At 34.2% G+C, this 25,739-nt stretch overlaps 1 protein-coding gene across 1 annotated transcript in view; it reads left to right on the plus strand.

The window, feature by feature from the left end:
* Hmcn1 (hemicentin 1) overlaps positions 1–25,739 on the plus strand; it is a 393,676-nt gene that overhangs the window by 117,519 nt on the left and 250,418 nt on the right. Inside the window, exons 5-6 of the mRNA XM_005375081.2 lie at positions 21,235–21,406; positions 23,328–23,434. Coding sequence (XP_005375138.1) covers positions 21,235–21,406; positions 23,328–23,434 — 279 coding nt within the window. The remainder of the gene's footprint in view (positions 1–21,234; positions 21,407–23,327; positions 23,435–25,739) is intronic.

A 25,739-nucleotide genomic window follows, 5' to 3' on the forward strand; every position in this document is an offset into this window, starting at 1 on the left:
AAATTCAAAAACTGATTAGCCAGTGAACTCACGATCTGTGAGCTATTGAAGAGGATGAACCACAAGGAACTGCAAGGAAACATAAGGGAATTTGAAGGAAACCAGTAGTCTTGAGACAAAAAAATTTGAATGAACCAGTGTACACACAGCTTCAATGATTTGGATGTTTCATTTCATATTTTTATTTATCAAAATTTAAAAGATTCCTTTTAAAGCTTTTTATTTAGAGAAAACACATGTATATAAGAAGCATTTCTTTGTATCTATATCAGAATATATCTGATGTTTCAGGAATTTGATTAAAGTAAGAGAACTATCACTTGTAATATTTAATGTTTAAAAATACTGTCTGTATTTCATAATGATTTCTAACCATTAAGAAAGCATCTGGAGCTGGGGATTTAGCTCAGCGGCAAAGCGCCTGCCCAGCAAGCGCAAGGTCGTGAGTTCCGTTCCCGGTACCGGAGAAAAACCAAAAAAAAAAAACAAAAAAAAAAAAAAAAAGAAAGCATCTATATTTCAGTTTTCTAATCTAGGAATTAGGAATTAGTGTGTGTGTGAATTTTGGAGGCTCAATCTCTTCATAAACTCAAACTGTCTTAAGCATCCAGATCAACACATTCATCCACCAAGAGATTTGTGACCTTAGAAATGAAAGGACGGTTTTGATTTTCACAAATGTACTCATTAATTCTTAAACTTTCACGATATCAACACTCAAATTGCCAATAGTTTAGTCGTATTTATCCCTCAATAGAAAAAGTATAAAGTCTGGTTACTACACCTTTTTTTCAGAACAAAATGTACCTACTGCCTTTAGATTTATGTAATTGAGAGGAAAACATGCTAACATTTTTCCTTTAATGATAATTGAAAAATTGGGCCCAAGATAATTGGCTCTTGTTAGTTTCCAGGTATAGAAGAGCTTGTATAATTTTCTAATTTTCTTAACTACCTATCCAGGAACCCCATTATGTAATTATTATTTATTTGAAAGAAAAAATTATAACTTTTGTACTAAACACCATAGATGCATATTATTTTAAGGTAGAAGGAAAAGATTAAGTGACTTTGAAGTAATTCTATCAGTTAAACATACTTAAAATGTTAGAAAAAAACCATAAGAATATCATTTTTTAAAAAAAGATGAGTTAAAGGTTTTCTTATAGAAAGAATGAAGAAAACGGGATTTTTTCAATATTTCTCTATTATTTGAATGAACAGACAACTTTGAAAACAGTAGGCTTATCTAATGAAAGAGAAAGCAGTTGCTTAAAGATATTAAATTGAAAATGTCAAGTAACTAATAAGCATATGTCATAATTTCTCTTTGTTTATTCTTGCTCAATATAAGTAAAATATTTAGCAGGAACAATCAAATTATTTCTGCTTATTTATCAATATCGAAAAGGAGACAAAAATGTTAAAGAATCAAAATAAAGGAAGTTTTATTTGAGAAATTTCCTTATGATTTAAGATAAACAGAAACAGGTCTATGCTTCATATACTTTCCAAATTCCTTCTGCATTCTTGAAATGAAGAGACTGTAATAGATTTAAAAGCAAAATCTTTTGAAGGATGGCTTGAACAACTATAGAGAGCTTTCTTGTAACGTTTTGTTATGATTTTGCTTTGTGACAGACGTTATACATGACTTTTCACTTTCTTGAATATCTCCCAAAGAAAAATGTCCTTAAAACTATACACCATGTAATTTAAACTGTACTGGTGTGACTGAATAACAAAGGGAAAAAATTTTCGAAGTTCTTAATTATAACTTTAAATAGACTCAAATGATTTACTTTAAATTTTGGGGGTTATTTCATAAACTTTTATCATGAATTTAGAAAAATGGATCAAAATGGCTAAACTACTAGCAATTTGAGTATCAGTGTTGTGAAAGTTTAAGAATTAGTGAGTACATTTGTGAAAATTTGGCCATATTTATTCAAGTGATATTTATTAAGCTAGCAAATTAACTCAATAATGTGAAAATTAATAAAATATATTGATTAAAGTTATTAATTCAGGTGATTAAAATTATATAAGTTAAAATTATAATGATGTAAAAGTTATTAAAATCTGATAAGATTGCAGTTTTTAAAATGTATTTATTTGAATTGTGTATGCATATTTCTTGAAAAGTTGAGAAATTATAGTCAAATATAGATAGTGTTCATAATTTTTCTTTCATGTGTTTTCTTAATGTTTAAAAATGTGTGTTATTTTAAAAATAAAGAACAATGGCTGGGTATGATTGCACATGTCTGTAATCCTAGCACTCAAGAGGCAGAGCAGGAGGATCCCTGTGAGTTTCAGACCAACCTGGGTTGCAAAGTAAGTCCAAGGCCAGCCTGAACTGCCTACCAAAACCCTGTCTCAAAAAGACAAAATCAGTCAATCAATCAATCAATCAGTTAATAAAATAAAGAACAGTAAAGAAAAAGATTGAAGACATTTCCACTATAAAAGAAAATATCAAATGCACCCTACATACTAATGAGACAGGCTTAAAAGAGAGGCTTTTACTGTAAGTTATGGGAATAACAGGGAGAATGTACATAGACATGGTGTCTCCAGAATCCAGGTTTGGAATGTAGAAAAGGAGAGGTCATGTCCTTCCTGTTCAAAAGCAGAATCACGAATCAAACTCCACCTTCTGTTTTGTTTGTTCCTCATGTACAGGCCTTGTTTCCTTCATCAGAAAAGTTGTAACTGCTTCCTTTGTCCTCTCGTATTTATATATTCTGTCTTCATTACATCTTACCCAAGTTGAACCGCTGTGTTCATGTATTCCAATGACTGTTGTCCTCCTTTATTTTTCTCTGTGAAATGAGACACTATGGACCATTTCTGCTTTCTTAAAATACTGTTGCCCTGAGCGTCCATACATAATTTATTTCTTTTTTTTGGTTTTGGTTTTTCTCCGGTACCGGGAACCGAACTCACGACCTTGCGCTTGCCGGGCAGGCGCTTTGCTGCTGAGCTAAATCCCCAGCCCCTACATAATTTATTTCAATACCTTATTCCTAGTAAAGGAAGAGTAGAAGAAATGAAATAGGATGATGAAGTTGTTATTTGGATTAGGAGAATCTGCAATAAAATTTATGGTCTACTGCTATTTGTTAGTTATAACTATGGTTATCACAATAACCGTGACAAGTTGAGAAGGAAAGGGATGGTCTTGCTGATAGTTTGATTTTGCACAGGGAAATCTTGTACCCAAGTTTGCTAGTTGGGATGCTGAGTCTAGGTCAGAACATGATATAAAATCCAAGTTTGTGGCTCTCTCTATCGTTCCTTTCTTCTAAAGATCTGGAACTTCCTTTACTGGAGTCTTGGCAAGCAATTCTGGACCCTTTCTTGATTCATTTGAATCTGCCTGTCCACCCAATGTCTTCTTTGTATACACATGTATTAAGTTGCTGAGACTGTTTCTGCCACTGAAACACAGTTTCCACTCTGATTGGGCATATATTTTCCTAACAGGACAAAGATATCAAGGACTATAGCTTTAGAAATGTAAATAGGCAGAGCCTTCACAGCTATTAGACATTTGCTACACAGATTTACCTTGAGGCAATAGATATATGACAAAGAAGATTTGTTTGGTAGCTACAGTAACATAATCTGTTGGAATCGAGCAAGTTAGTAGAACAACTAGCCATGTCTAACACTTTACTTCTTTTTATGTGAAATAAAACTGCCTTATACACTATGCTAAAGTGAGATAATTATAAATAAGCAAAGATCAAAGGATCAATTTGATTTGCTAATAGGTTTCGTTCACTTTTTTCTTTTCTTTATGAAAGAAAAAATTTGACTTGAATTTGAAATACATTTTAATATGAGAAATGTCATAAGAATAGGTGTCCTGGTTTCTAGCTTTCTGGAATTTTATTTTGATTTCTCTATCTTTGTTAGAAATGTGGAATAACACATAGTAATGAATACATTTATTTAGACCAATAGCAATTATGAATTCAGTCTGCAAAATTAAACAGAATGAAGTTCATTTTCCAAAGTAAACATGATAGAAAAGGCTGATTTTTATAAAACAAAAACCAATTTGTGCTCATGCCCAAAACTTAGTCTGAATATATTTTTGCAGCTTCAAAAATATTTGGATAGGTTCTTTAGTATTTTCTTATTTCACTCAGTCGTAATACTTCCTCTTGTAGATGGGTCCTGGAAGTAGAAGTTCAGAGTTCCATAAGAGAACTTATTCTTTTGGAAATTCCTAGCTTAAACAGATGGCAAAAAGACCAGCACTCTAATGGAAAACCACTCATGTCGCTCTTGAAGCATTGCCAGACTCAACAACTTTTCCTGAAAAGTTTACATTTACTTTTGTTTTAGAAGATTGGCACATGAGTGTTATTGTAAAGGATGCCGAAACTCACTTGGCCAGCTGCATTGAGCATGTGGACTTCTCAGATATGCACTGAATGACGCTGCTGTAGGAGGAAGCAACCGTAATAAACAGCAGTGGAGTATTCACAGCTTATTATTCCCTACCTACTAGGATAATAAGAAAATTAACATGTTATCCTTATACCAATATTATGGAAATTAATCAGCTGGTTTTTAAAAAATAGCTATTCTTGATTATGTGTCTAAGTAATTTAACCTGTGCTCCATGGAGTTTGTTCATGGTGGGGTTTATAGCAGAAGGTGGACTCCTCTCCACCTATTTTTACCTTTTCCTCTGTTTATTTCTGTGTAAGATCTAGTGTAATAAAAATGCCCAGTTTGAAAAGTAAAGAAGTTTGAAAACCATTGATATTTTCACTGAAAACATGAACTTGCTTTGAATTACTTTGTGTAAAACTGTTAAGTCTGGAGTCACTTTTTCCCCACTTCAGAAATTAGATTATAAATAGTGATAAAAATAACATTTACCCATGAGATTGGCATACAAAATGAAATATAGTTTGTGAATGTTCTATTTCGTTAATGTCAATGTTAGCATCAGCTTAGGTCTTCAGCCATAAGAAATAAATATTTATGTTGTTTTCAGCACCTCAAAGTTTATAACAATGCAACCTTTGCTTATATTTGGCTAAAATTAAGAGATAAAAATGTGTATTTTATTTTAGTTGGTGAGAGAGACCATTTTCAAAAATGAGAAGTGTAGTCCTTTGTAGCTGCTCTTAGAATTCTTGTGCTTACTTTACTTAATATTTACTTTCTTTGTATTATCTTTTTAATCTGGTTTATGAAATAAAAAATTACACTGCCAAATGGTGGGTTTGTTTTAAACACTTTCTGCAGCATATCCTACTGTAACCTTCAGTTACTATGCTTTTTGAAAAGACCATGATTATATAGTTTGAAAATTATTAAACACTTTATAACTGTACTAGTTGAGCATTATTATGGACATAATTAAAGCATGGAAGGTAACAAGATGCTATTTTTTCTAAAATTATAGTCTTTATTGTTTTTATATTAAAATTTATTTTATTGCTTTTAAACTGTGACCAATTTTACAAAGTGTATTTTTTTTTTTTTTTTTGGTCTGAACTGCCAGTTTAATTGAATTATACTCTCAGTGTTGTAAGACTACATTCCTATTTTCACTTTTCTAAGTTAGAATTGTTAGGGCTATTGCTCTGTTACTGAGACTCATGAACACAAGTGTAGTCTGTAATGCTACAGATTTGACAATTTTAGATGAATAGGTAATTCTCTTTCTCAATGTTAGACAAACTATATCCCCTTTTATATTCTCTGCTTTGAATAAAGGAAAGACAATGGCCAGTCTTCTGCTGTGTAATTCATAAAATTTCCTAAGAAAAGTAGATTTCAATTCTCTCTTTTCTGGTGTCAGTAATACTATACTTTCCATAACAGGGTAGGGTCAGGGAATTTTTCATAATGTACATATGATATCAAGTTTAATTTGAATGTAGCCTCTTTATACCTTTATAGTCATTCTATAAGGCATCGCTTATCTGGAATCTACCTTTTAAATTTACAAAATGCCTAAATATTTACTTTTCCCTGAAATTTTGCCTGAAGGTAGATAATCATCATTTGCATAAGTCAAGGGTGATGACAGCACAGATTTTTCCCCTTTTCACTGGGAAATGCACTTTACCAATCATTCTAATAATGTTAGTGTGAAGAATTGACGTGTTTAAGGGTCTGAGCAGAGAGGGAGAGAGAGAGCGAGAGAGCAGAGGAACCCCAACTGCGTACCTGCGTGGTGACTCATAGTCATGCTTCAGCTGATTAAAAAGTAACATCCAGCATTCATAGTTAGATTGATAAATACCCAAGAGATTCTTTAGTGAGGTGTTCGTGAAATTTATGTCTCAACAAACTTGATAAACTAGAATTTTCTTTGAAAAAGTTGAGGGTTTCATTCAAAGGTTACTTTCACAAGATGTATTATATTTAAATATAAAAATATGTATAAATTTCCAACTTTAAATTTAAAAAAAAAGGACATGCAGTTTCTTTTTGGAAACTGTGCTCATGAAGTCAAACATAGCTTTATCTATTGAATGTATCTTGAAGATATAGTGTGGAAAATTTTATGGAGTGTGTTCCTCTCACGTCAGCGCACCAGCCCAGTCTCCATCACCTCACACCTGTGTTTCTGCAATATTTTCTGCTCTACTTCCAGCCATCCCCAGCCAGCCAGCAAGATAAACTTCCTCAAATATCACTTTCATCATGCTGTGCTTCCTTCTAAAAAGTGACCCTGACTGCCAGTTGAATGCTGTCCAAATTGTTTCTGTTAAAATTCCAGCTCCTCTGTAATCTGGCCTCACCTTGCCATCCAGATACCTCTGCAGCTGTTTCCTCATCCACCTTTCCACACTCTAATTAGGCTATCGCCCGTCGCCTCTGCACGGAGTTGGTATGTTGCTGCCTCTGCATTTATGCTTCTCCAGCTCCCTTACCTAGGACGAACCTCACCCTCCGGCTTCTAGCTTTCTTCTGCCCATCCTTGAGGACAGTCTTTTGTCTCACACGTCTAGAGAACTGTAGCGTGCAGAGCCTTTCCTCCTCTGACTACAGTAGTTGCTATCTTTTCTGACACATTTTTTCTATTCAGTCTAAGAGACACTTCTTTTTCCTAAAATTCTTTTTGGGGTGGGGTAGTGGATATTGAAGCCAGGGACTTTGAACTGTGCTATATCCTCAGGTTTTTTTTTTCTAATTCAACATTTAATGTCTCCTATATGAAATTTATTTTATGATCACAGTGGCAGGTGAGATTGATTGAAATGTTCTTTCCTAACCAGTGCATAAAATAATGGTACATTTAAAAATGTATGGCATATATCTTAAGAGTTGAAAAGTCATTGTATATATCATTACTTACTGTTTCTAATAGTTTTTCTGAGTCTAGAGTATTGCCCAACATTATTTTAAATTTTTTGACCATGTATATCCTTTTTTTTTAAAAAGAAAAAATGTACTCATTTTTTCTGGGGTTATAGCTGGGGTTATAGCTCAGCGGCACAGCACCTCATTGGTAAGCACAAGGTCTTGAGTTCAATTCCCAGGCCACCCCCACTCTCCCGCCATTGTACTCCTTTTGAATACCCTACAATGCCAGGCATATAATTGAAATTCTTGAATGAAATTAGTGAAATTTTCTTTTGTTAAATTAAATTTAATAAATGTACTAAGTACACTTAGTTAGAAAAGTGTTTTTCTGAGTTGTTTTTTATTTTAAACTTTTAGTTGAAGTACTACATACTACAGAAAAGTACACACAAAGCATTTAGTTTAAAACACTTTTAACGTACTCTGGATAATCAACGCTCAAATTGGGGAACAATACATTACCAAAACCTCAGAAATCTTTCTTTTTACAACCTTCTTGTCCCAAAGATTATCATTATTCTGACCACAGGTTAGTTTGGTAAATTTTATCCTTTGTGTAAACGACATACAAGATGTGTATTTAAGTGTCTGACTTCTTTTGTTCAATATTGTTTGAGAGATGCAGCCACGTCATGGTGTATGGTTGGAGATTGTTCATTCTCATCAATGTGTAATATTCCAGTTTCTAAACATTCCACAACCTGTTTTTCCATTCCACTCTTGAAGTATATTTGGGTAATTTTCAGTTTTTATCCTATTCAAATACTGCTTCTCTGCACACATAGGGCTTACAGTTTTTTTGTGACTATGCGCTACCTTCGCCAAGTTACATATCTAGGACTGGGGATACCTCATTATAGGATACAGTTTGTTTGCTTAGCAAACGCTACCTAAGTTTTCCAAAGCTGTTTTAATTTACAGTCCCACTAGCAGAAAGCAAGAATCTTGACTGTTCCACATCTAGACAAACATTTGGTGTTTTCTGTCTTTTTCACTGTAGCTATTCTAGTGAATGTATATAGTATCATTTTTAATTTGTATTGATAAAAATTACCTCCACCAAGTTTTTGATTTTCCTTCAGAATGCGCTGAAAGGTATGAAATATGAGCACTTTAGATTGAGCTATTGGATTCACATGCAAATAATTACTGAAGCTATTGCCATTACTAATTTTGAGTATTTCCTTAATATTGAGCTTTGTCTGGGACTAGCTTGCTCTTGGTATTTAACTACTGTCAGTTTTGATTTTGTGAGATTCTGTTGACCCTTTAATCTCTAGAGAAATCTGTTTGGCTTTCCTAACATTTTAGTTACAGAATTAATAATGTCAGTTCCTAGGAGCTACAGAGAACTGAATTAGTATTTTATTGATTATTACTTAGGATTAATATCATTTATTATTTTTGCATTTAGGATTAATATCATTTATATATTTTTGGCTAATAGGAGCATAATTTATGGAGCAAATAGTTAGAAATAAACATCTGAGTCCCACTGTTTATATATGCTTCAAGTGAAAGCCATGGTCTGACATCTGTGTATTAAATCTTTAACAAATTATTAGTTCTCATTGGTTTTGCATATGCTCCAAATATTTGTGTGTTTAAAGTATTAGACAATTATCCTGTAATTCCATTTACCTATTCTGTGATTGCTGAGAGAAACACTGTGGTCACTTTTCCTGCCAGTACTCTTTCCTATTCACGTTTAGGCCAAGACACTTGGTTTCTTACTGAGTCTTACAGCTATATTTTTAAATTGCTCTAAAAATCAAAGATGCTGACTTACACATATTTAATTCTAGAAGTTTGAACAGATTGTGTAGCTAATTACAATAAAAAATCATCGAGTTTCAGAAGTAAGAAAGGTTTACTTTCTTCTCTATTCACAGTGTCCTATTTACAAAACAGTGTCTTAGGAAATGTACCACGAGTTCACTGAAATAGGTTTTTAGAACCACGAGAATTTCCAGTTGTTTCTTTTGTGGTCTGGAAGCTCAGAAGTGCTGAGTTCCACCAGTAGATGATAGATCACTTATTAAGAATCTCATACTGCATGAGCATTTGCAAGGCCATTTTTATAGTGACTGCATGTTATGGTTTGTGTTGAGATGTCCTTACCCCCAAAGCCTCATGCAGTCATGGGTCAGGCTTCTAGCATTTGTGAATGATTCATGGTCCAGTGCTGGGATTATTGGTGTGGGTACTACCCCTACCCTGGGGCAGGTAGCCTGCATACAGATAAGGGAGGAAAAGAGGGTTGCTCTTGCTGCTCCTCTCCCTTTTGCTCTTGTTGTTTTTGCTGTTTTCCGCTGCCATGAATGGTTGCACTCTGCCGTGTGCCACTCTGCCTTGGAGCCAACCAAGTATGGACTGAAACTTCCACAAACTGTGAGCTAAATAAACCTTCCCTTCCTTAACTGTGGGTGTCAGGTATTTTGTGTCTGCAAAGAGAGAAAAGTAACCAAGACATTGCATAAAGAATATCTATCTGCATTAGAGTTTGCCTTTTTCCTTGGTTGGTTGGGCATGGATTAGTTCATAATTTATACATTGCTGATTTCAGTTTGTCCTTTAACTATAACCTTAAGTATATTATCACAGCCTCATTTAATATGTTTCTGGATGCAAACTTTGTCTATTCTCTTTTGTTTTCCTCAATGTTTCCTAGATAGGCGAGTACATAGTATTAATAAATATGTATTGAAATAAGAAAAGAAGAAAACTACATGTATAGTGGGAGTCTTTGCATAAACACACACAAACATACAGGTAATACACACAATACAAATACCGTATGGAAAGAAAAATCAAAATAATGAAGATGATTACTTGCAGGAAGTAGGGTAGTTGTTGTTTATTTTCTTCTGCAAGAGTCTCTATTCTCTACTTTCAACATAGCACATATTGCTATGTTATGATAAATTTCAATGCAAATTTTTAGAATAAAAACATAAAGTAATACATTTAGTTTATACTAAATAGTGAAACAAGGGTCTTGGGAACTTATTCTTCAATGCTGTAATTGGTCAAACTGAATCTTAGTACTACTGTATTAGCTTATAGAGAAACTTGGATTCTTCTGATCGTTTTATATATAATAAGAACTAGAAGAAGTTGCCAACTCTTGTGTAGGAGTCTAAAACTAATACACTTATCTGCTATTTGAATTTGTTGGTGTATTATAAATTAAAAGTTGCTCTCATTATTTGAAAATATGGTCATTTTTAATAACTGTATTTTATCATTGAAGTAAATTTCAAATATACATTCATATTGTGTTAGTGTACCCTTTTCCTTTTAAATGCCAAAGTAGTGACCTTATAAGGGGGTTTCTCTTGAACCTACTTTCCTCTAATATTTATGCTCATACTTAAATGGCATCATCACTGATTTTGTTTCCAAGCTAGAAACCTATATCATTCTAGATTTTCCTTCTTTTTCATGTCTAATTTAAATCACTACCTGTACAGTGTAGAATATAAGATATCTTTGACATCTGTTTCTCTTCTCCCTTTGTAATAGCATTGGCTTTTCCTTATTATTATTATTTTCCTTAGTCTATTTTATTGCCACATTGCTGATCCCTCTGTGTCCTGTCTCCAAAAGTGTATCCTCCATTTCTTCCAGTGCAATCCTTCTAAAACATAAACTAGTTTACCACAATGACTTCTACAGGTCTTTCAGGAAAAGGTCTTTCATGAATCATGACATGCCAGGGCACCCATGCTCTTCCAAGCTCTGCCTAACCTCTTCTCTTACTGCCTCACATGCATAGCAGGCTTCATGCACTTTAGCATCCTTAACACATGCCATGTTGTATCTTCCATGCCTTTGAACTTGATATTTTTTCAGTCCCTAATGGTCTTCCTTTATTTGTTCAATTGACTCCTGCTTGTTTTCTGCTCACTCTCAAGTATGGATGGTCTCCTTCATAGATAGGCTAAACCACAGTCAACCATCTTGTGCCAGTATCCCTGATTGATGGATATTTTCTTATGACGTCTCTTAGAATATTGCTAGTATTTATGCACATATCTTCCCCACTGGACTATGAGCCCATAAAGTGTATATCTACCCTCAGTCCCTGGTGAATGTGTGTAGCATGGGATCTCTGTCCTTAGTACTGTCTTGCTCTTAAGAGATGAATGCTCTCTCTTCATATTCAACCCATTCCCACTTAACTCCTTCTCCCACTCAAGACCATATTTATTTATTTTTCCCTTTTCATAAATGTTAAAGATTTCATGAGACCAATTATCTGCCCACTCCAACTACCCCTTCGGTTGATCTTGTAAAATAGGGAAAATAGGTGGAGTTTCTCCCATGGGTATTATAATCATATTATGAATGGCAAAAGTGAATTCCAAGCGAGGAAGGATGTGGAACTTCATTTCCTGTTGACCTAACACCTAGTCATAGTCGCTACCCCGAAGGGTGATGGGTCTCCTCTGCTGGAGGGGACTTTCACTTATGGGGGTAATTGAAAGACAGAACATGGAGGAAGCTGGGGTACCTCAAGTTAATTTCACACAAACAAGCAAAAGAAATAAAACCATTGATGAGCAGTGACTCTCCTTGTGGATATCCTGGAACAATGGATTTACTAAGGTGCATCACATTATCACCCATGTGGGAGCGATTAGGCGGCTGAGAGAAGAGCCTGCATTTTTCGTTCAGTTACTTCCAGAGTCAGGAGATCAGAACCATCCTGTCTGTGGTGTGAAGAGGAATGAAGGCTCAGAAATTTGCTGAATGAAAAAGTAACAGTGCCAATTAAAATATAAGGACATTTATTCTTTTAAATAGAAAAACAGCTGTTTTAACAAGAGTCTCACATACATCAGAGGAACTAGATCTTTGCTTGTGGGAACTTTGGAGGATGGTCAGGGTCTCAGTGAGTCTGGTTCTAGCATGGTTTTGTAGGTGCTGTATTTAAAAAACCAGATTTAAATTTTTCCTAAGAGAGGAACTTCAAAGCAAATGTTCTATTGACAAGACAGTGCATGGTGCCTGACTGTATAATTCTACATACCTACTTTAGTTCATTTTAGAACATCAGTAGAATCAGATGATAATTACTTAACTTGCTCCTTGGTCATTAACAAGAGGCCACCAATGTGACTGGATTTCCAGCTGCTACTTGAACAAAGAAGATAGTGACTATTGACTGGTTTCAGGCGGCAAGAAAAGTCTGATGTTGATTGTAGCCATTTTGTTGGTGTGGTACGTGGGCAAGGAGGTCCTAATTGTCAACCAAAAGATAAGAGTGAAAGCAAGTTTACAGTGAAGGTAACTAAACTTAAATCCCAGGGCCTCTCTTTTGCCTGGACTCCTATGTATTCAAAGAGTTAAAAACTGAGGTGGAGTAAGATATTTAAAGTGTGATTTATTAAGACTCCGACTTCCCCTCTGGCACAAGTCCCTTTAAGTCTAGTGACACTGGAGTGAGCTTGGCTAATTTTTTGGAATCCAAGTTGCTAGCAGTAGAGTTGAAGGTTTCCATGCTTCCTAGATAAGAATGTTAAAAAATTCTCGTACTATTAGAGAAAATGCTAAATTATTTTTCTATTTTTTTGACAGAAAATATTATTTCTTTTGCTGAAGGAACAGACATTCAAGTAGTACAGAGCTAAAAGTTTGCAGGGATAATTAACTGTCATAGATTCTTATCAGGTAATAGTAATAAAATTATTAATTTCCAGATTTTAGGACATTGGTAGTATTTGCCATCTTTTAGCGATTTGAAATGTCTGTGAACTATCTTCTCATTCAAGGTAATTATTTTTGTACTTACTTTTATATTTGGAATTTTGTGTTAGTTTTCTTAAAGAGAGCTCCTCCCTGGGTTACTCCTTGAATTGGAGGTATTTGGTAAAACACCTGTGTTTGGTTATTTTTCTGCTGAGGTATCTCTGTTGCTTTGCAGATATCCAGAACTACCCTCCTGCTCACAAACACCATTTGTTAGTGGAAAATGAGAGGGGATATTACTCTCACTTCTGGTAGTAAATACCAAATAGGTGTGTGCTATGATTGACTCTTGCTTTGTATACTGCTCTAGACTAGAACATCCTCTGTCACCTTTCTGTATCTAGCATGGGCTCTGCTATCTGGTAAAATAACTGTACTTAAATGTTTATTGGTTTACTATAAAAACCCCATTTCAGGCCATGAATCAGTTTCATTTTTTCCTCAGGTTACAATATGCTATGATTAATTAAGTTTACAACAAATAGAAACAGTATTTATTCCAAAGATTCTAATAGGTTATGGGTCAGATGTTTTATCGTTTTTTTTTTCCTTCTCTTCTCTTCAACCCTTTGAAAAATTTCCTCCTGTTTCTGTTTCACTTTTATTTTTCAATCTCTGTTTTCAGATTGCCTTTGGTATGGCATGGTATCTGACTTGGTCTGTTTTTATTCATTGCTTTTATTTACTTTATGAATCTATATTCTTGTTTTCACTTTTCTTTTCTCCCTTTAGAAAGTCTAAGCATTGTAGAGTTGTTTCCAATGGCCATCTCTGAAGTGATGATTTAGTTATGGGAGTTAACAAAGTTTTGCTATAATTCACTAAAGATGTTTGGCAACTGCTGAATATTCACCTATATTATTGCTAATGGTACCAGTAAAATCCAAGTTGTTATATAAATTGAAGAGTATTTTTTAAAGATTAGAAAGAATCTGGAAAGAGTTAGTGATAGTGAGATTTTTATGCATGGTGCCAAATTTTAAAAGCTGTATAATGCTACTTTTTTTTTTTTTCTTTTCCAGCACTGGGGATTGGACTCGGGGCTGTCCCACTGAGCTACATTTGCAGCCCCTTTTTATTTTGAGACAGGGTCTTGCCAAATTACTCAGGCTGGGCTTGAACTTAAAATCCTACTTCAGTCTCCCAGAGTGCTGAGGATTGCAAGTGTGTACCATCACATTTGGCTATAATGTTGTATTTTTTACAAACTCCATGAAGTGTTTTGAACTATTTTAGTGCACAGCGATAGCACCTCTTATTGACTCTCGAAGCATATGTTGCTACTATCATTATTGCCTCACAGAACTTCTGAAATGCTGAGACCTTTAAAATCCTCCAGTTCAATTATGTAGCAAATGTACTCGAACCTCCAAGATGTGACATTTGAATGTAGACTTCTTAAAGCTCTTTGCTTTTTGATAACATGCTTAGTTCTTAGGAGACTATTGGAAATATGGAGATTACCATGAGATCCTAGTAACTTCCCTTTAAAATCAACACAAAATCACACCAAAGATACAAAGAACTCCTTTTAGTGGCTGAATGGCACAGAGCTCAGTGCCTGAGTGTAGTTTGGAGTTTTCTTGGGTGCAGGGTAGCCAGGAGTGAGACTCTAATGGGCATATATGTTTATGTGTTTACCTGTGTACAGACACATGCCTCCTTGTATGTCTATCAGTGCACGTATTTACATGTTCTTTCAAATTCTTTTCTTTTAAAACCAGAGTGAGTTAAAAATGGGACAACTGAACTCACAGAGATTTGGTTACTCTAAAATAGAAGAGTATTCAGTGGAAGAAAAATGCATGGAACAAACAAGCAAAAATCAGGCAAACAAAAAATATTTGATGGGAGACATGAATGGTTGCATGATAGTCAATTTTCTGTGTCGTTGTTGTTTTAAATAAAGCATATTTTTGGCAAGCTAAATTTTCTCTATCCTTTATAACACATTGAAGTTGTGACACACAAGAATTTTATGAAGATGAATTAATAAAATACAGTTTGACATTTTAAATAGCTAGCAGGAATGACTTCAGCCTTTAAAAATGCCTGAAGTGTTCTTGTATTTTTTTAGCTGTTGTGCATTATAAAACTTTCATCATGACCACGGTGTGGTAGTTTTATAGCTGTTTTGGGTACTCACTAAGTTGAAGTTGAGGGTCTTTCTTTTCATTGGTCCACTTTAGAGTCCCTATTCACTCCAAATTTCTTTTTTAAAAAAATCTTTATTGATATATATTTTGCTTATCATGAAATTCACCCCCTATATAGTAGATACCCCTACTTCTTAATATAATCACAGTCCATAGGCATCACCACAAATTTTTAATGCAGCTCCAGCTGTTAAATCTTCCTAACCCATATTCTCTGTATGAAATGGGTTAAAATTTTACTTTGACCAGAATCTTTTTAAAAAAAATTTTATAACCTATACATTATTTCTTATTTTACACAGCTTCGCCATGAACATTTGTGAACTATGCAGTTATTCATCAGTCACACTTGTTTGTAGAATTTTCCAAATGAAATAGGCACACAAAATACAAAGAGTAGTATAAATGAATATTATTTGGAGAAGCCCCTCTCAGGCGATCTCAGATGGAAATATTTCTTTGATGGGTTTGCTAAGGTCTGGAAGCTATGGTGTTGGATTTGTCAACACTCTTAAGTGGATCCACCCTTAGGAAGAGACTCAAATTAACAAACTCACAGCAGTGTTGTCTAGAGTCAGAATATCAACTCATTCACATGCAGTGAGAAATCTATTTGCCACAAGTCTGTAATTAGTGCATTAATTATCCATATGCACATGTACAAGGAGAACAATTCATTTGGGAATTGTGTGGAATTACAACCAGGGGAATCTTGCTCCAAGGGTCTACTCTGAGCCCTTAGATACTGACATCTAAATTTATTTTCACAGGCACTGTATGTCCTCCTTTGTCTAATTTCTTGCTTGAGAGGCTACCAGGGGAGCTTCAGGGCTTTAATATTGTTTATGTTTCTGACCTAAACAGCTCAACTGAACTGTAGAGCTGTATCTTTGAATACCTGCTTCTCAATTCCACCTGGATATTCAATAAATATGTAGTGATTTCAAAGAAAATCCTGAATTATATGCTGTGTGCTGTAGTATAGAGTAGGAATAAACTTGAACGCAGACCCAAAGGCTCTCCTGGTTGTCCAGAGAGCCATGCCTGTGCTAGCCAGGTATGAGGTGAGTGAAGCCTGCCGGTGCTATCGTGCAGGATTTACCGCAGAGTGATCACGTTTGAAATATACCAAGACTTCCTCAGATCTAGTAAAATATAGATTTGAAGACTTGAATGCTACCATTCAGCTTGAAAAATCTTTATCCATGTTACTGAGAAGCATATATCTTTACAAAACACTGCCTTAATGTTGTTGTCATTCAGCCTTTATAACTGACTGTGCAAAGAGTGAAGAAAGTAATACAGGAAATTCAATTATAATATTTTGCATGCCATTTTTCTTTTAAAATAGGTTGATTTTATTTTACCTGTTGATTCTGGGATTCACTCTTAAAAACTGTCGTATTTTCCCTAATGATAATTTGGTAAACAGAATGTGAAAGACAAGATTATTAGGACCAAAAGGCAAAAGTTCTCTTCTTGCTAGTCGTGTGACTTATGAACCTTGGCATTCGTGACTTATTTATCTGGGAAATGGAGATAATTGTGCTTATGTACTTTGGCCAAAAGGCTTTTGAAAACAGCAATGTAAACCTTGTAGAAGTATCTAGCATATAATAAAGACTGTAAATTTTCATGCTGGTACTAATGGTTATATTACACAAGTTTTCTTCAGAGTAAGCTCCACTAATTAGATAGATGAAGTCACATCTAACCAAGTTTCTGCTGCTATTCAGCTTGAAAAATCTTTATCCATGTTACTGAGAAACATACATCTTTACAAAACACTGCCTTAATTTCAGAAATTTTACCTCTGCATTTTTAAACTGCAAGCGAAACAACCAATTAAACAAATAAGAGTTAAATATAGCCTGATGACCTGATTTAAGACCATGCATCCAGGCTTGAACCTTATTCCACTCTAATATTGATACTTCATTGCTGAGCAGACTGTCACAAATGAACTGAGAACCAAAATGCTACCTCTTGCCTGTTCTTAACTCTGGGTGTAAAGATCTTATATATAAATATAATTATCTTCCTTCCCTCTCCATGTCTCTTTTCCTTTCTTAGTATATCTCTTTCTCTGACACAACAGTACTGATAAGCACATAACTATTGAACACTTTATCACATTTCCCCTTCCCACCAAGAAAACAAAGCATGACCTGGAAAAACTCATTTGGACATAGTTCATTAGATTATTAAGTCCCTGCTGTAAAGAAAGCTATTTCCAGGTTCTGTTTTACAGGCTATATGCAGAAAGTAACTTCCATTCTTATGTAATAGTACCCTATTTTATCCTGCATGATAATGTGTACAGTTTTGTACCTTAAAACAATAGTTGTATCTCCTTTCAGAATTACATAGATACATGAAATTGTTTTTAAGTATTGATCACTACATAAGCTATAACATCTTTAAACTACAAGAGCATCTTTAAGAACATAAGGGGTTTGTTAAAAATGTAGCTCTTGAGCCAGAATCAGTCCTTAGGTTTAAAAAATACAGGAACTCACTTCAAATGTCAGTTTCCTCATCTATCAAATTAAGGGGCTGGATTAGGTGATCTCAAAGGTCCTTCGTTCCTATAAACTGCTACAGATTGTTTCAGAATGATTTCCACATTAAAACTTAATGTACTGTAAACGGTTCCCAAGTGGCAAAGGCTTTTTTACAAAATTGTTGTTCTTGTTGATGAAAAGGTGCAATCCGTTGGCTCTCATATTATTCTAGTTTCATTTCTTGCCATTTAATAGATCATTTCCAATCTCATGAGAACATTTTACATAGTTAAGCAATCAAAGATTTAAAAAAAATCTGGGAACCTAAGCAGCAAAATCCTCAGTTATGTTGCATCGTGTAGCTCGCAGTGATCTACTCTTATTCATCTGTTGGTAGTATGTGTGTTTTTTAATAAAATGAATTGCATCTGTTTTCAATTTGATTCTTCTTATGAGTGGATAAAAAAATGATTTGAGACTCCTGACAGAAGTCTGTTCTTTATCTTTCTCAGCAAGTACTGTTATGATACATGGTAATCTCTTTGTGAAAGCTTCATAAATGTTGATGAATTGCAAACAATATTAAAAATAAACTAATGACCGCTTATATTCTATAGCATTTAAACACACTTGCCTTTTGAAAATGCAACTAAATGAGGCAGGCTTCCATTTCCTAAGAAGCTTAAAACCTGGTGATTTTCCTCTCTACCTAATAGAGAACAGGGTAGAGTTTTAGTGATGTGTTACAAGTTACAATCTCTTTACATGGTATTTGAAGGAAAGATGTATTTGAGGAACCCCCCAAGATATACTGTAAAGTTTCAGAAGATTAATTAAAAAATTGTCTGCACTTCATGTGTACTTAATGATATTTCACTATACTATTAAGCTTGAGATTCAGTTCTTAGTGGTCCTTGTTTTCTAGTGTGTTTTCCACTTTTTTCAATTGAGAATCATTTGTGACCATATTATATATTTTGCCCTAAAGTAAATGCTCTGTCCGTTTGCTCAGTTTCCCTTTGCCTTTTGCCCATTTTGGTCTCTCTATCAGACTTATCCTCAAAGTTATTTATTACCAGTTAAATTTGTCAAAGCCATTCCCAGACCTGAAGTCAATCCTTTACATTTTCTGAGTTAGGCAGACCCTTATAGCTATATTTTATGCTGACATAAAAATGTCTACTCTGATTATTAAGATACATGTTCCATACTTGGTCAAATACTAGATATCATCAGTCTGGTCTCTGTTGCTATGTGGACAGATTTCATGAGCAGAACCTTTATCTTTAAACATGATAAAAAACTTAAAACCCACTTTTGAATAATAGCATTTGCTTTTTTATGCAGTTGCATTGATATATACTTTATTTCGTATGAAAAATCCAGGCAATCATGAAGGTAAATCTTGAGGAAATATATAATTTGATTTATGAGGTAATTAGATGTAATAGGTATTGGTTTTCTGTTCATTTATGGTAACTCTACAAGTTTATCTTTATCATATATCACTTTAAGTGTCTCATTCCTATACTTAAAACCCTTCAGTACTTTTCATTGGGATCGTTATGAAAAATCCAAATGTCAGAGCCTGACATCATGACCACTTCTTCTCTGCTCCTAACACAAGTTTCCATCCTTTTCTTTTTTGTTTTCATCCTTTTCTTTGGTTTATCTTTTTATCTCAGCCCTTTAGTGCAGTCCAATGGAGGCATTCCTGTTTCTAATGCATCTGTGTTACCTCTGTCTTTGTTACTAGATCAAATCCTCTCCAGCATGAATTTGCTTCTCCTTTTTTCCATTTACAGAAATCTTTTGTGCTTTTTATAGCCAGATGATTTACGTGGTCTGTGAAAGCTACTGCTGAAACAAGAAAGGAAGAGGAGGAAATACATTTGGGGACAGAGGGAGCTAATATTTTAATGCCTTCTATGTGGCAGTACTGTGATAACATTTTACATTTATTATTTCAATAACATTCTTTGTCTTAGGAATCCCCATTACATTCTTTTATTGAAGGATATCATTACTGTCATTATGACCAAGTTTAGTGGTATAGTACCTATCTCACACTTTTATTATTTGTAGGTCATTCTACTTACTTTTAGATATACAAGGAAATCAAAGTAAATTTTGACCCTCGAGTAAAGTATGAAAAACAATATCACGTACTAAAAACTCAAATTCAATAAATACTGGCTCAAAGAAAGGGTACAAAATATTGAGTAAAATATGCACCTCAAAATTTAGTACCCAGAAGAGTATTTCAAACAATAAATATTTATTATGAACATAATTGACTCATATTATTAATTATATGATAATATATATTAGCTTGTTCTTGAAGAGAAAAAAAAGGAAAGAAAGGGTAAAGGATGCTTTTCGTAGAAAATAAAGATATTATATACTATTTGTTGCTTGATTAGTTAACTACTACTAAAATTTAAAAAATGTTTTTGATTATTTTTAATAGCTTGACTGTTGCTTACTATCTAGCTTGTTTAGCTGTTTTGCCTAACTATAAAATAGATCATTACAAATGAAACAGTCTTGTAGGATGTATGAACAGTCTTGAAGGATATGAAGTAATTAGGTATAATAGAGACTGATGAGGTAGATTTTGTTTTTTATACCTTTTTGTAACTCAGTTTCTTATTTTTAAAAATTTTATTATTTCTTTTTGAGACAGGGTCTTGCTATGCAGTTCAGCCTGGCTGCGAGCTCACTTTGTAGCCCAGGCTGGTCTTGAACTCGCAAAGATCCACCTGCCTCAACCTCCTGAGTGCTAGGATTACAGGTATGGGCCACCATGGCCAGCCTGTAACTCAGTTTCTCCATATTTTCCTAAAGACTGTTTTTCTAGAATGAATGACTTAAAGCAGTTCCAATCTGAAACGTTTTTCTATTCTCTTTAAATATTCCTATATTTTTTATTTATTCATTTTATCAGAAAAAAATAATTATTCTGTTGACATTGCAATTGTTTTCCAATAGTTTATATACCATAATATAAAATAGTACAACAATTACAATCTACTTCAATACAGCAATTAACATCCTGAAATTAGTTTTGGTATTCTGCCAAGTGGGTGTCTAGAGGTTTCCTGTAAGAAGAAATAAAATCCAGGAAGAAAAAACGGAGGAAAAGGGATCTCACAATATTGACACTAATATGCTTTTTATGGGTTCTTTTTATGTCTCTTGAGATACAGAAAATAACTTTACATGTCTCACTTTACTGCTGTTTGGGCACTGTAGTATTATTCAAAGATGGAAAATTTGAGCATGGGTTAAGCCAGCAGTTTATTCTGAATCTACAACTGAAGGTAAGAAAAGTTCTGTGTTCCCCAATGGCTGAAGCAAACCTCCCCGTGCTGCAGGAAGCATGTGAGTCATGTTATTAACCAAAGCACCTGAAATAACCACAGTATGGACTGTAAATGCTTTCAGCTACCACATTTTCCTTTCTCTTTCAGGTGTTAAAGTGGGTAGAAGAAGCAGTGCAGGCCTCCAAAGTTCACCTCTTATCAACAGATCACTTGGAACAGGCTGTGAATACTTGGAGAATTCCTTTTGATCCCAGCCTCAAAGAGGTCACTGTGTCTCTGAGTGGCCCTTCTCCAGTGATTGAGGTTCGCAATCCTTTAGGTGAGATAAATCAAACACTACATTCTAAAGTATAAAAACAATGGGGGAGGGGGAACCTGTTACACAAATTAATGCTAGCTTTATAAGTATATTTAATAAATTCAGAAATGACTAGAGAAGATGTGAAAAAAGCGAATGTCTTTTATTCCTAAGTATTGTTGAATTAACCTAAGATTCAGAAAGCTAGAACTTCTATTTAAACAAAATAGATTAAGTTAATTTTAGGTAAATTATACAAAAGGATATTTAAATCGATCATGAAATTTTATTTTTCATCTTTATGTCAGATATTTCACAGTAATTTATACTGGAAAATATAATTCATGTAGCTGAATCACACTAAAAAATTGCTTCTAAAACAACTCTCTTATTTTCTACTGAATCATTTTCTTTAAAAGGTATAATTTTACAGAATAAAGTTGTTAAAGAGCAATTTTATATTATTAGCAGGGGAATGTTTTAATTAGTTTGTCCTTTCAATTACTATATTTTATAGCCATATGGTTTCCTTGATTCTGCTGCTGGTTGATAATTATAAGACTTACACTGAAGAACAACCTAAGCATAACGTAAATCTCATTTTTCTTAATTGCATTTAGAAATGTTTTTTGCCTAGTGGTAATTTGTGAAATGCTTTTATTTCCAACATGGCATTGTAATTTTTAAAAATATTTTTCTCTTTGTAAATATTACTAATAAAGAGGGAGGTAACTAGCTTTCTTTATTTTCTAGAAGAAAACAAACAAAAGAAGGAGCATGTGCATTTGTCCTCAGAGGCTGCATCCACACTAGCAAATACATTGAAATGTATAAAATAAGCCTCTTTTTTCAAGACTCCCGTAGGTTTGGCCACATTAATGGACTTACCTGTTGAGGTCATATCCACTGTAAGAGCATCCATGAGGCTCAGGGAAGACATGCATTGTCTATGATCTACATACTTACAAGCATTTTTATCCATTGCATTGTTTGTACTAATTTAAAATCATTAGACATACAATTATTGCAACCTTTTTTATTGAAACATAGTGTACTTGCAACTTGTTTATATAACTATAGAAGTAGTCCATAAACTATGACTGAATTCCAAATTTGCTATTTTTCTGTAACTTCCAAGTATTAGATATTGTAGATAAATCTCAGGTCAGTAGGGTGTGGTATCAGGCTACTTCACTACACTGCCTCTTTTAATAATTCCTAGGACAGATAAACCCTTCCCCTGTACTTCATGGAAAACTGTTTTAAAGTTTTGCTCTTTGTTTAAAGATACGTCCAGGGCTCTCACGTTAGTAATACCTTGAGTGACTGCCAAGAAGAAATTCATACTGGTTCACTGTGCTGCCATCGCTTTAATCTCAATTCCTCTAGTGACTGCGCACAACTCCTTGGTAGCATAGTAATTGTTATCTAGGCTTGCTTCAGAAATATGATTACAGTTTGTCAATTGTTATTCTTATTTTACCATTAAATTGGCATGATAAATGGGAATTTTTTTTAAGTTCCAGTGCTCAGAAACCTTACAATTAAGCATATTTTTAGATCTAAATAAAACAATATTTTAAGCTATGGAAACAACTGTTTGCCAGGTAATGTATAGCAGAAACAAAGTACCTGTTATTTTAGCCAAAGAATAGAGAATAAGCACTTTTTGGGTTAGTGTGAAACACACTTGAATAAAAACTGTTTCCATTATTTGAAGCCTGATCAGATGCTTAGCTTTTTATTTATTTATTTATTGTTTGTTTGTTTGTTTTTCTTCTGGTACCAGGACTCGAACTCACAACCTTGTGCTTGCCAGGCAGGCACTGTGCTGCTGAGCTAAATCCCCAGCCTGGAGACTTAGCTTTTTATAACCTTCAATTAGTCAATATATTTAACCAGGAGAAAGATTATACTTGTTACCTTTATGTTTATCTTTCAGGGAAGCTGATAAAAAAAGGATTTGGCCTGAATGAACTACTAAATATCCATAACTCTGCCAAAGTGGTGAATGTAAAAGAGCCAGAGGCTGGAATGTGGACAGTGAAGGTATTATTTCACAAAGTCTGTTTATTATTTTATTTTTATGTTGGCATGTTTATGAAGAATATACAATAGTTCATATCTACTGCAGTCATGGAGAACAATTTCAATAAAAAGCCATGTATGTAGTTCATGTGTAGGAGGTGTCTCGATCACATGAATTTGGTAGTGTTAAGTTTTGATGACCATGAGTGTTATTGATGCCACATAAAAATGTTTGGAATTCTTGGATAGTTTTCCTATCATTAAATCTGTAGGTTGATTTTATTATCCATCCCTTGCTTCCAAAATCATCAGAGATGGAGCCAAGAGACAATAATGGATGTAGCCAGAGTCTCTGGGGTGGAACTGTGTGGGTGCGAATCTCAATCTTAAAAGCTGTATTTTCTTGGGAACAGAATTTCTCTGTGCCCTGCTTTCCTCCTCTATCATGTGGGGACAGAAGTCCTTTACTTATTAAGTAGGGCTGAGAATTAAATAAGATTGAAACTTACCATAGTATTCATGAGAGAGCAAGTGCTCAAGTTCTATTGGCTGCTGTTACTTAGTGGATTCATTGTTCACTTCAAAACAAATGGTATTAGTGTCCTTGAATTCCCTTAAGGGTATATAGTCAGTCTATGAAAGAATCCTATGTCGGTAGTATAGAGGAAGAATGGAAAGCATAAAAATGCAAAATTCAGATATCATAAATCAGAGATTTAATTTTACTGCAAATTGTATGGATGACCCGGTACAGAAGGTGCTCTGAGTGACTTGCGCATATTTCTCAGACTTTTCAGTGTGTTTTGGTCTTTTTCCAGCTCCTGTTTCTACATTTCTATATCTGGGAGGTGTTTTTTTTTTTTTTTTTTCTTTTTTCTTTTTCTTTTTTTTTCCAGAACAGGAGAAAGCTGTTCTGCTGAGGAATTAATGCCTCTCAGGAGCAGCTTTCAGTTCCTGAAGGAATAAGTTCCAGATGCTCACCATAGAAGCAATCTTAAAAGTTCACCCTTTATTGGCCCTGCTTGTTTTCCTGTATTACTTCCTCTCTGTCTATCAGCATCCTTACATCTCCCAAGTAAACACCTTGTGCTAGATTCCTGGGAGGACCTAAATGAAGATACTACATATATTCTTTTCTCTTTCATTAAATTGGCCTTCCTGTATAAGAAAAGAAATTTATTCTACCATGATTCAAAATCCAAAAATACTGCAAAAACATGTGGGAGTGATATACCATAGAAATCCAAGGACTAGTTTCATGCTTTTAAAGAATGACAGTTGACATTATCCTGTTTAAGTTTTAAGATATCAGTTACTTATTTTCAGAACTCTAAGCCCCATAAAGATGAAAAACGGAAACTGTAGTATGGATTTTTTGGAGATGGATAATACAAGATAGGAGAATAGGTGAAAAATAAATCTGGGAATTTCTTAATGAATGGACCAAGTGTGATCCTATATGCCCGTTTTAGTCATGTAGTTCCTTGTACACGGTGGCAGTGATGGAGTATTTTCCTGCTATGATATGTCCAATATATTTGGCTAAATTTGACGTTTCAATTATTTTGATAAACTTGCCCAAAATACTGCTGTTGATTCTAACTTTCCATGACCAAATAGGAATAAATATAAGAAGTGTTGAGTCTCTTCATTCTGCAAAGTTGAAACATGACCTACGTCAGCAGTGTCCTGAGCTAGCTGTCCACAGAGGTAGTCTTCTTGCTCTCTGATTAGTGATATCAAGTTATCCGTAATTGATTATGAAATATACACAGTGATACTATATCATTCTTCTATATTACTAGTAATGTATTGTAAGGTACTTGAACCCATTTTCAGGTCATTTGAATTGCTACCAGTGGTATTTCCTCTAGTAAAACTCTTGCCTGGAGGAGGTGTTGCATGACTGTTGTTTTGCTTTGCACCTGACACACTTATTCATTCAGACATCCATTCAGTAAATGTTTACTGAGTATCTGCTTTGGGCCATATTCCATGTACTTACTGGGCACTAAGCACATTTAATTGATAATTAGAACAGTGAAGTAATTGAGGTTTAGCCTCTGGGTAAGGAGAGTGGTAATAAATTGATGAAGCAATGAAAACTCTGTTTAGACACGTTTCTAAGCTCAGTTTCCTATAACTAAGGGAATAATAAAATGACACTGTGTCTATTAGAATGTTATCTTAAGTTATATCTACATCTCTCCACTGTTGGTTTACATCATTTCTAGTATAAAATTGGTGGTAACAACAGTTAAACAAAGGAGGAGCATGACAGTGCAACTTAAAAACAATAAACATTTTTATGCCTGTGTGGAACATT

Source organism: Chinchilla lanigera, unplaced genomic scaffold (genome assembly GCF_000276665.1).
Source record: "Chinchilla lanigera isolate Chin_1 unplaced genomic scaffold, ChiLan1.0 scaffold00005, whole genome shotgun sequence".
NCBI classification, from domain to species: Eukaryota; Metazoa; Chordata; class Mammalia; order Rodentia; family Chinchillidae; genus Chinchilla; species Chinchilla lanigera.